Source organism: Antennarius striatus, chromosome 15, assembly GCF_040054535.1.
Source record: "Antennarius striatus isolate MH-2024 chromosome 15, ASM4005453v1, whole genome shotgun sequence".
In the NCBI taxonomy this organism is placed as follows: Eukaryota; Metazoa; Chordata; class Actinopteri; order Lophiiformes; family Antennariidae; genus Antennarius; species Antennarius striatus.
Genome location: NC_090790.1, coordinates 18,779,377 through 18,791,072, shown reverse-complemented (window position 1 = coordinate 18,791,072; position 11,696 = coordinate 18,779,377). Strand labels below are relative to the sequence as shown.

Below are 11,696 nucleotides of genomic sequence, written 5' to 3'. Positions count from 1 at the left end.
TTTTGTTACAGGGCGATGATAAAGATAGCTGGTGGCTAACAAATAATCCTTATAACTTTCCTAATTGCACGTCATATTTTCTCTGCTTCACCTGCCCGGTTTGGCATCTTGTGAGGAGCAGCGTTGTCTGGCTTTAACACTGGGGTGCTGCCTATTAAGCTAACGTCAGCTAACTAGCTCAAACCTGAAAAATGGCCACTGTTTCAGTCCCTGCTGGTACCAGAGCACTCTTACTGGATATTGAAGGAACAACCACGCCGATAACATTTGTGAAGGTACATTTTATTAAACTGTGCTGTTGTTTTGTGTTCGTCTTGCAGGATAATGTCATTCCATTGTTAGCTAATTATGTAGTTTCATTCTACGGACATGCTAACAGATGTTGTTCACCGGTAGCATCCGGCTAAAGCAACACAGCTGACGATGTTGAATTATTATGTTTTATAATAAAATATAATATGTCATCTCTTTATATCGCTCTTCATAATTTAAATGTGGGTCTTGACTTTTTTGATTACTCAATTTATATAAAAGTAGAACCTTTATTTCAGGCTAGATGCTGCGTTCAAGGCATGTCGGATTTTTATTAATTACGGATTTCCCACCGATTCCACGTCGGTGTTTGAATTTAATTGGAAAATCTTCACTTTTTAGGACAACTCCGATTTATCTGACTTCCTGGAAAGAATAGGAGGCAGTCATGTCAACCAATATTCAGTAATCAAACCCACATTTAATGTGCATTTTGTCCTAAATTTTAATCTACAGCATCAGACCAGCTTTGTTGTTCCTAGATGACATCTTTATACCCATCCATGCCATATGGTATGAACAAAATATTATGTTCAAAATAATGTAGAATGAATTGCGGATGAAGTAGATATTGCTGTTTTTAGTTTCAAGTGTAATTTTGCAAATAAGATTTTTGTCTGATACTTTTATTTTTTATCTCTACCGTTGAGACTTGGAGGAGGTTGTGAGCTGTTTCTTCTGAAATTCGTTGGTCTGGTTTCCTCTCTGAATGCTTTCTAGTTCTGTTTTCTCATCGGTTCCCCTGCTCTCATTTCCAGGACATCTTATTTCCTTATATTAGGGAGCACCTTGAGGATTATTTATCCTGTCACTGGGAAGAGGACGAGTGCAAGCAGGATGTTCATCTCCTAAAGAAACAGGTAGAAGCGCTGATGCTTTTCAGGGTTGAGTCATCCCTACTGACTCAAATTCAAGAGTGGTGTTGAGATTAAAGGTTGTGAGTCAACCTGATGTTATTTATCAGCGCCTGACAAAGGTCAAAGTCTATGACGGGTTGCCCTTTGACATGTTTGTTAATATTTACTGCATAATAGTTTTATGATCGCATTAATCATTTCCTGATAAATCCATTTAAACAAAAGGAAAGAGGGATATTTTTTCCATACATCGACATTATACTGTCACACAACATTGTGTTGATGTCACGGCTGTGCTTCTCTCTGACTGTCACTGTAGATCGAAGAGGACATGAAGCAGAATCGTTCGTGTCCCGTCCACGCCGTGGACCAGACGGTTCACACAGATGAGGAGAAGGCCATTAGGGAAGTGGTTGATAATGTGCTGTGGCAGATGGCCGCAGACAGGAAGTCGACTGCTCTCAAACAGCTCCAAGGCCACATGTGGAGATCAGCGTATGCTTCTGGAAGAATCAAAGGCGAGTAAGTACGCTGATCGTTTCGCTCACTTCTAAAAGGCAGACGTTCACAAAGATACTCTTATTAAGATGATGAGAAACTCGGCAAGATGGTACTTTATTAAGATGCTTTATGCCAAGAAGAGGCCCCAATAATACTAAAAATTAAATACTAGGTTGCAATTGTTAATGGATAATGTCTCATGGACGAATTCATCCATGCTCATTATTTCTGAGGCCATGCTGGACCTAAAATGTGAACAAGATTTACAGAATAAGTCGTGTCTCCTGATCTTCTTGTAAACAGGATTTACCAGGATGTAATTCCAGCCATCAAAAGATGGAAAGAACAAGGATTAAAAGTCTACATTTACTCCTCTGGAAGCGTGGAGGCACAGAAACTTCTGTTTGGATACTCTGTGGAGGGAGATGTTTTAGATGTAAGTACAACTGCTGTCGTGTATTTAACTCTCCTTAGAGAAAAAAAGTAGAGTTCATGAAAACATCACAATGTTTTACTCTGTGTAAAGCAGCTGCAGATCTCTTCTGTTTTTACAGATATCCTTGGTAATGTGTTTTCTTTTTCATCATTTCAGTTATTTGATGGCCACTTCGACACCACTATAGGAGCAAAAGTAGAGCGCAAAAGTTACGAGAGGATCGCCGAGAGGATCGTCTGCCGACCCGAGGAAATCACGTTCTTAACGGACGTCACACGAGGTTTGTCTGCGGTATTTTTATGACGCTCTTTTACATCGGACACTTTTCTAAACCTTGAGGCGACACAGAATTAGGATTCAGAAGCCTGGAAGCCAGCAGCTGAAAGTTGAAACTACTCCAGCATTAGTTACCATTAGCCATGCTAACTGCGGCTCAGTGACAGCAGCTTGGGTTTGTCGTTGCAGAGGCTAAAGCAGCTGAAGAAGCCGGAGTGAACGCGGTCCTGGTGGTCCGGCCTGGAAACATGGAGCTCACAGATGACGAGAGGGCCCACTATGACCTTATCACATCATTTAGCCAGCTCGAATGGAAGGGATGTGTTTAACACGGAGGAACTTCTCTGACTGTACCCCACCACCACCACCACCACCACCTGTTTGACCCCCACCCTCACATCTCCTTTAAGCACTTCTGTTTCTGTTTGTCCATATTAGTAGTTCAGGAGATGCCAGAATTCCGCTCTAACTGGACCAACTGGGAAAAAAGAACGGAGAAGCTAAAAGATGCAACAAGAAGAAGAGTTGACGTCTCCTGTGAGGTCTCTGTACATTTACGTCGTTCCCAGCTGTCATGATTCTGTAGACATTTAACGTCCTTGTGCCGTTTGCTCCCTCCTCACGTACACGTGTTGCAGATATATCCAGTGATTGAGCTGTTTAATGTTTTAGATAGTAGAACCGCAGTACTGACACACCAGGAAGGAAAGTTCCTTCAAAACCGTCTTAATCAGTCCACTTTCAGGTGAATGGTGTCCATTTTAACGTGCCATCCTCGTTGATCACCCGTCGTGTCAGTTCTGGAAAATTCGCAAGTTGCCAAATGTTGGATTTGTGTGTGAAGCTAACATTGGTGTTATTCAGGACTGATAATCAAAACACTTCCAATAAATGCCTTGTGAACACAGACCGTCTTCTCTGAGTCTGAATGTTTCTGTTTGTGTCCATAAATTCGAAATGGATGACAGTCAATTTACAGAAATTATGAAGTAAAGTTCTCACTTTTTTATTGAAACTAAGCTAAGTGGCATCCTAAATAACCTTTTTTTTTTCTTCCCAAATTTTCTAGAAGCACCGGAAACTGAATAAATGAAAGGCCACAAAGTTCAACTATAGGATAAAAATTTGAATGCAAACACTTCCCTGATTTCAATCAAGTTTAGCAATTCCTGACAAATTTTCATCAAAAACACTCAATCCCTTTTTCATGAATGCATGAATTATTAACTGTTAATATAATGTCCTGCATGGAGGAGCCTAGCTAATGTAGCCGCAAGAGGACACAAGCCAGTGTCTTATTGTGCCGGTCCCAAGCCCGGATAAATACAGAGGGTTGCGTCAGGAAGGGCATCCGGCGTAAAACTTTTGCCAAATCAAAGATGCGAATCAAACCTATGACTTCCATACCGGATCGGTCGAGGCCCGGGTTAACAACGACCGCCATCGGCGCTGTTGACCTACAGGGCGCCGGTGGAAATTGGATTACTGTTGGTCGAAGAAGGAGAGGAGGAAAGTGCGTTCGCTCGAAGAAAGAGAAGAGGAACACCAAGAGTATAGGACTAAGAGTAGGGACGTTGAATGTTGGAACTATGACAGGAAAAGGTAGAGAGTTGGTTGACATGATGCAGAGGAGGAAGGTAGACATACTGTGTGTCCAGGAGACCAGGTGGAAAGGTAGCAAGGCTAGAAGTTTAGGAGCAGGGTTCAAGTTGTTCTATCATGGTATAGATGGGAAGAGAAATGGAGTAGGAGTTATCTTGAAGGAGGAGTTTGTTAGGAATGTCCTGGAGGTAAAAAGAGTGTCAGATAGAGTGATGAGTCTGAAGCTAGAAATAGAAGGTGTGATGTTCAATGTTGTTAGTGGGTATGCTCCACAGGTAGGATGTGAGCTGGAGGAGAAGGAGAAATTCTGGTCGGACTTTGATGAAGTGATGCAGAGCTTGCCTAGAAGTGAGAGAGTTGTCATTGGTGCAGACTTCAATGGACATGTTGGTGCAGGAAACAGAGGGGATGAGGATGTGATGGGCAGGTTTGGTATCCAGGAGAGGAACGCAGAAGGACAGATGGTAGTTGACTTTGCAAAAAGGATGGAAATGGCTGTAGTGAATACTTTCTTCCAGAAGAGGCAGGAACATAGAGTGACCTATAAGAGTGGAGGTAGGAGCACACAGGTAGACTACATCTTGTGTAGACGGTGTAACCTGAAGGAGATCAGTGACTGTAAAGTAGTGGTAGGTGAGAGTGTAGCCAAACAGCATAGGATGGTGGTGTGTAGGATGACTCTGGTGGTGAGGAAGATCAAGAGGGCAAAGGCAGAGCAGAAGACGAAATGGTGGAAGCTGAAAAAGGAAGAGTGTTGCATGACTTTTAGGAGGGAGTTAAGACAGGCTCTGGGTGGTCAGGAGGTGCTTCCAGATGACTGGACAACTACAGCTAATGTGATCAGGGAGACAGGTAGGAGAGTACTTGGTGTGTCATCTGGAAGGAAAGTAGATAAGGAGACTTGGTGGTGGAATGAGGAGGTACAGGAGTGCATACAGAGAAAGAGGTTAGCTAAGAAGAAGTGGGACACTGAGAGGACCGAGGAGAGTAGACAGGAGTACAGGGAGATGCAGCGTAAGGTGAAGGTAGAGGTAGCAAAGGCCAAACAAGAAGCTTATGATGACTTGTATGCTAGGTTGGACAGTAAGGAGGGAGAGACTGATCTATACCGGTTGGCAAGACAGAGAGACAGAGATGGGAAGGACGTGCAGCAGGTTAGGGTGATTAAGGATAGGGATGGAAGTCTATTGACAGGTGCCAGTAGTGTGATGGGAAGATGGAAAGAGTACTTTGAAGAGTTGATGAACGTGGAAAATGAGAGAGAACAAAGACTAGAAGAGGTGACTGTTGTGGACCAGGATGTAGCAAAGATTAGTCAGGATGAAGTGAGGAGGGCATTGAAGAGGATGAAGAGTGGAAAGGCAGTTGGTCCTGATGATATACCTGTAGAGGTATGGAAGTGTCTAGGAGAGGTGGCAGTAGAGTTTCTGACTGGGTTGTTCAACAGGATCTTAGATAGTGAGAAGATGCCTGAGGAATGGAGGAGAAGTGTGCTGGTGCCCATTTTTAAGAACAAGGGAGATGTGCAGAGTTGTGGCAACTACAGAGGAATAAAGCTGATGAGCCATACAATGAAGTTATGGGAGAGAGTAGTGGAAGCTAGACTAAGGGCAGAAGTGAGCATTTGTGAGCAGCAGTATGGTTTCATGCCAAAAAAGAGTACCACAGATGCAGTATTTGCTCTGAGGATGTTGATAGAGAAGTACAGAGAAGGCCAGAGGGAGCTGCATTGTGTTTTTGTAGATCTGGAGAAAGCTTATGACAGGGTGCCCAGAGAGGAACTGTGGTATTGTATGAGGAAGTCTGGAGTGGCAGAGAAGTATGTTAGAGCAGTGCAGGACATGTATGAAGACTGTAAGACAGTGGTGAGGTGTGCTGTAGGTGTGACAGAGGAGTTCAAGGTGGAGGTGGGACTACATCAGGGATCAGCTCTGAGCCCCTTCTTGTTCGCTATGGTGATGGACAGGCTGACAGACGAGGTCAGACAGGAATCACCATGGACTATGATGTTTGCAGATGACATTGTGATCTGCGGTGAGAGCAGGGAACAGGTGGAGGAGAAGCTAGAGAGGTGGAGGTTTGTCCTGGAAAGGAGAGGAATGAAGGTTAGCCGCAGTAAGACAGAGTACATGTGTGTGAATGAGAGGGACCCAAGTGGAAGAGTGAGGTTAGAGGGAGAAGAGATCAAGAAGGTGGAGGATTTTAAGTACTTAGGGTCAACAGTCCAGAGCAATGGAGAGTGTGGAAAAGAGGTGAAGAAGCGTGTACAGGCAGGATGGAACGGGTGGAGGAAAGTGTCAGGTGTGATGTGTGATAGAAGAGTTTCAGCTAAAATGAAAGGAAAGGTGTACAAAACTGTGGTGAGACCAGCGATGTTGTTTGGTCTAGAGACAGTGTCCCTGAAGAAAAGACAGGAGAAAGAGCTGGAGGTAGCAGAGATGAAGATGCTGAGGTTCTCTCTGGGAGTGACCAGGAAGGATAGGATCAGGAATGAGTACATCAGAGGGACAGCACATGTTAGAGGTTTTGGAGATAAAGTCAGAGAGGCCAGACTGAGATGGTTTGGACATGTCCAGAGGAGAGATAGTGAATATATTGGTAGAAGGATGCTGAGTTTTGAACCGCCAGGCAGGAGACCTAGAGGAAGACCAAAGAGGAGGTTTATGGATGTAATGAGGGAAGACATGAAGATAGTTGGTGTGAGAGAAGAGGATTCAAAGGACAGGGCTAGATGGAGGAAATTGATTCGCTGTGGCGACCCCTGAAGGGAAAAGCCGAAAGGAAAAGAAGAAGATGGAGGAGCCTAGCTGGTGTAAACCTCATGCTGACTGCTAGCTCCACGTTTGTGAAAACTTATGTCTCACAATTCTTAAGGGGCGTCACCAAAACTGCATCAGTGTTTTTTACAAATTTCTTTATTTTTTTTGTGTTTCAACACTGAATTTGATTCAGGTGAAGAAACAGAATCAAAGTCGTTGCATTTCAACAGCATAAACATAATTAAAAACAATTTAATACTGTAAAAATACTGTTAATGTCATTTCTACCAAGAGGAAGGCTAGCAGTTTTATGCTAAGCCAAACCAAAAAAAATGTCTGCTTTGAGCTTCTCTTTACAAAAACAATGTTTAGCCAATAAATGACTACATGTGTGGTGTGTTGTGCTTTATTCGTACCGATTATCTTCTATTCAAAGTCGTATTTAAATAAAAACAAGCATAGATTTGTACCATTTCTTTTAACACAAACAATTTTTAGAAAGTCACGACCCAAATTCACAAATGGTGAAACTGAAAATGAATTGTAAACAGAATTTTGTAGATTAGTATATCGGACAATGTATCAAAAACATTGTCAGTCTATGATAGTGTTGCTGATCCATATTGGGGGGGGCCTCGACCCCTACATTTCATGTTTGTTCATGGGTATTTCAGTGGGGGGCTCCGACACGCTGACAGGTTGGACACATAACTCTATACACACTGCTTCAAAGCTGCTGTGACGGAACTCGATGGCGAATGTGCCGAAGAACGTGAGGAAGCTCATGACGAGCGCCCACTGCCACTGGGCCGCCTGGACGTGGAGCTTCTGAGACATGAGGGTCATGTCTGGAATCGGGGGGGGGGGGTTAAGAATGAGACACCAAGAAACCACAATTCATCTGCAATTCATCAGTCATTTAAATGTAAAAAATATTCAGAAAGTAAGCTTGTTCCTGCTCCTGATGGGATAAAATGATTCCACCCTCATGTTTATGAAACCTCTGAAGCTTGGAGCCTCAAATCTGGAGCATAAATAAATCTGGAAATGAGAATTGCAAGAATTTTTGCTGGAGTGTGTCTTTAGACGCCACACACTCCACAAGAAAAAGAGGAGTGACATTTAACAGCAGATGTCTGTAAGCAAGCTGCTAGCGGCTAACTTCATTTTATTAAAGCTAACAATGCGTTTCATTTGGCACGTCATCGCTTTAATTCCATGAGAGTCAGAAAATGAGGAAGAACGACAAACATTCTCAAAAGTAATATGTAAGTGTCTTCTTGTTCTGTACCGTTTCCTCCACGTTCGTGGGTCACAGGGTTGCTGGAGCCTATCCCAGCAGACTAAAGGCATGAGGCGGAGAGACGCTCCTGACAAGCTGTCAGCGTATCGCGGAATAATCGTATCTTATAACCCTAACTTCACTAACCAGTAAAGACAACGCCTCGGTTTGGATCTGGAGACCCCTAGTGGTAGAAACCACAAACTGCAAAGGATACAGACGACCATGCAGACGGTGATGACTGCAGACAGGAGGAAACGGGCGACGCCCACTACCTTCCCTTCGTTGTTCATGTTGACCCTCAGGGTGATGAAGGACTGCACCCAGCAGAACAGCGTTCCCAGTACAAAGGTCATGAAGGTGCCGATGTTGTGAATTATGGTCTGGTGGAACAGCTACAAACAGAATCGGTCACCTATTAATCTTCTGATCATTCCGGCCAGTACATTTGATAGGTATCGTATAAGTCATGGGTCGGCTTTTACCTGGAAGTTTCCTACGAGCGTCAACCCGAAGCAGACGAACGAGAATCCCACCAGAGTCACGACGTTCAGCCACACTTGTATTCTGTGTTTCAGCTGAAGGTACCTCAGGATGGCAATGAGGAACCCTGAAACAGGGAAGAATCAGTGGAACATTGATAACAAACTGAAACAACAATGTCAGGAGCATTCGGTGGGAAGCGATTGATCCTGTTGAGGCATGATTGTTGTTCCTGTTTGAAGATTTACAAGCAACGATGAAGGTCACTGATGAGGCAGCAAATTCTCCAAAAGTCTCCACTCCCACGCAGCCATTAGCCGTTAGCATCTAACCCCACACTACGTGTTAGTATGACTTCAAGGTCAAAAAAAATACCCAAGGAGTGTTTTATGGTTTTCTTACTGTCACCAAATCCCATAAGAGGTATTTACAAGTACTGTGAGCGGATCACAACCCCATGTATCTTCCTCTCAGCGTCGCTGAGTTTCTGGTTGAATAAACCTTTATTATCATAAACACTCACTTAGTTTATTATGGCTCCGTGCCACAAACACTTTCCTGCTGCAGCAAATATGTGGAAAAAGCACCAAATAAAATTTAACTCCCAACAGACGAACTTCATCGACATTTGTGTGACTTTAGCTAAAAACTAAAATGTCTGGCTTTTTTATTCTTTAAAAAACAATACTATCCATACTATATAAAGATTTACATTCATGTCTTATGACAAGTAAGTTAGCACTGGAATATCTGAGCAGAATTCAAATGTGAAGGAATTTTCTATATCAGATTAAATCATATTAGAATGCGACACAACTGGGTCATTCAGTGGATGGAATAGAACCGGTTTGTCTCCCAGACAGGAACCGAGGCCAAACATAAACTGACTCAGCCAACTGGCACATGAGTCAAAGCTCATGTGACGGTTTAATTTATAAGGCAACTTCGTTCTGGATTAAAATTCAACCTACAGATCTGCGCCAGCAGCCGTTAGCAGCTAATTCTGAGAAAAGAACATCTGATCGATTGTATAGATTGGTTGTCATAGAGTCATAGCAAGTCATTGCTTATCCTCTGAACATAAGCATCTGTATGGACTCCTCTTACCCAGGAAGGCAGACAAGTTCATGACCTCACTGAAGACACAGCTGGCTGGGGGGTTGTTGCCGGCGATGCTAGATATGGAAAGAGCAAATGCTTGTATTTTCAGTTCTTTATTAATGATTATTTATGACAATGCTTTCATTACTAAAAAAGGAAGTGAGGAGTACGTTACCTAATGTAAGGAGCGTAAAGGGATCCATTTCCCCTGAAAGCACATTTAAAGAATCTTAATCCAAATATAGACACACATTAGCTGCATGATGCACCACTTCATGTGTTTGATTCCCACCTGTACGGTGAGCCCAGAGGAGCGATCGTCCCATCACTGACAGCAATGTAGTACCTGTTGAATGAGAGAATACACAGATACGGTAGAATATTAGTAGCAGCATTTGAAGTAAATCTTTATTGCTTATTGAACTAAAAAAAAAACTTTCTTTGTGCTTTTCAGCAGTTTTTCTTGCCTGTCCCTATAATTTATCTCATAATACTAGTTCTACCTGTCCTAAAAGCATCAATATTGAAGCAAGCTGACAGAAAACTCATGTGACATGTGGGTTCTGTCTCCTTTGTGTGAATTTTGTCATGCTGGTAGGTTTGTGTGTTTGTTTGTGTTTATTAAATACACTTTGGACTGTAATAAGAACAGAACTTACACCACCCACAGTCCGCCAGCCGTGAATAAGGAGAAGGAGAGAGGCAGCAGAGCCCAAGGACTCCACTTCAGCATCTCCTCTGACAGCTGGTGTGTCTGGAGGAGGGAAGCTGTTAGACGGGTTCAATGTCACACATTCCAGACAAACATTAATGGACACGTCTATTTTTAGTTAAAGTATATAATTATGTTTTTAAAAGTAAACTTAATTGGACACAAACGCACTCATAAATGTTGAGTCTCAAAAACAAGAACAGCTGAACGTTTTAATTTCACATTGTTTTACAAATCCGACATTCTAGCTCGGCCGTAAACGCAACACGGGAAGCTGACGCGCTCGCCCGTCGGTCCGGTGGACGTCCGCTCACCTGTGTTGACTCGGTTCCGCTGACGGTGGGCTCTGGAGGTGAGCTCCGGTCCACCGCTCCGCCGCGTCTCAGACGCATTCCTTTCCAGAGCGGCTAGCTTCACCACTTCCGGTTTGTCGTCGTTTGGTTTAGTCTCCAGTCAAGTTTGAGTGATGACGTCGAATACAAATGAAAAATCAATTAAAAAAAAAGAAAGAAAGAAATAAAGTCCTTGCACAATCTTCGGTTTTATAATTATGTAAAAATTCGAATTCCTTTTTCTATCCTTTCTATCTGATGTCACTTTATTGTCGTAAGCTCTACAATAAAGTTTTTTAAAAAAAAAAAAACTTTTTTTATTACTTTCGGTTTGATTGCCCTTCAAAATAAGAGCCTTGTTCCGGAAGTATTGTACGGTATACAGTATGATTGACATAGAATAAATATAATAATCATAAATATAACAGTATAAATACTAAAAATAAGAAAATTAAAATACAATACATAAATATAATCTATTCTAGTATCTGAGAAACCGTGAAATGACAGCACACCTGAGATCTGAATTTAATCTTAAACTAATTATAATCCTTAATTTTGATGGCCAGCATTAGTTATTACGGTGATCCAGGCAGGTTAAAGTATGACTCCTGCATAGCATTGAACGTTCTTTTATTCTTGGCATCAAACTTCACCTCTACCATTTTTTTTATTGACAGGAGAAACAACGGTAAACGTCCCGGAGTTTAAAAACAGGTTAATCTGGCAACAAACAAACAGAACATTTGCAGGAAGATTAGTAAATCAAATGTTTAACTACAGTATTTGTCATGGAGCTGCAACAAAGGCAAAAAATGTCTTAATCCTGGTTTATTTGCTGTACATCTGGCAAATTTAATTACAGGTAATATAACCAGGTAGTTCCTTCAGTGTGCAGTTAATTTGTTAAACTATTAGCTGTTGAGGCAGAATTTAATGTTTCAAATGAATCCAGGTCAACTATACGTTACTGATGTAAATTATGAATGCAGGCTACATCTTTTGATCAAACCAAATAATACAATGCAACCAAAATCAAAACA

The 11,696-nt window shown here is 42.2% G+C and overlaps 2 protein-coding genes across 3 annotated transcripts; one reads left to right on the top strand and one right to left on the bottom strand.

Annotated features, from left to right (window-relative positions):
* The first annotated feature begins 8 nt into the window (after nucleotides 1-8).
* Nucleotides 9-3,347, top strand: enoph1 (enolase-phosphatase 1). The gene is made up of 6 exons (XM_068335505.1): nucleotides 9-275; nucleotides 1,071-1,172; nucleotides 1,489-1,691; nucleotides 1,974-2,106; nucleotides 2,263-2,386; nucleotides 2,572-3,347. The coding sequence occupies exons 1-6, from the start codon at nucleotides 192-194 to the stop codon at nucleotides 2,709-2,711; spliced, it is 786 nt and encodes a 261-aa protein (XP_068191606.1). The 5' UTR covers nucleotides 9-191; the 3' UTR covers nucleotides 2,712-3,347.
* Nucleotides 3,348-6,881: 3,534 nt separating this feature from the next.
* tmem150c (transmembrane protein 150C) lies at nucleotides 6,882-10,855 on the bottom strand. 2 transcript variants are annotated; one of them, XM_068335503.1, is made up of 8 exons: nucleotides 10,636-10,855; nucleotides 10,269-10,363; nucleotides 9,902-9,955; nucleotides 9,785-9,817; nucleotides 9,616-9,683; nucleotides 8,511-8,635; nucleotides 8,243-8,420; nucleotides 6,882-7,591 (listed from the first exon to the last, which is right to left on the bottom strand). In XM_068335503.1, exons 1-8 carry the CDS (start codon nucleotides 10,711-10,713, stop codon nucleotides 7,386-7,388), a joined length of 837 nt encoding a protein of 278 aa, XP_068191604.1. In that variant the 5' UTR covers nucleotides 10,714-10,855; the 3' UTR covers nucleotides 6,882-7,385. The 2 variants fall into 2 exon arrangements, with proteins under 2 accessions (XP_068191604.1, XP_068191605.1); XM_068335504.1 differs by having other exon boundaries at nucleotides 10,269-10,377; nucleotides 10,636-10,766.
* Nucleotides 10,856-11,696: the final 841 nt, after the last annotated feature.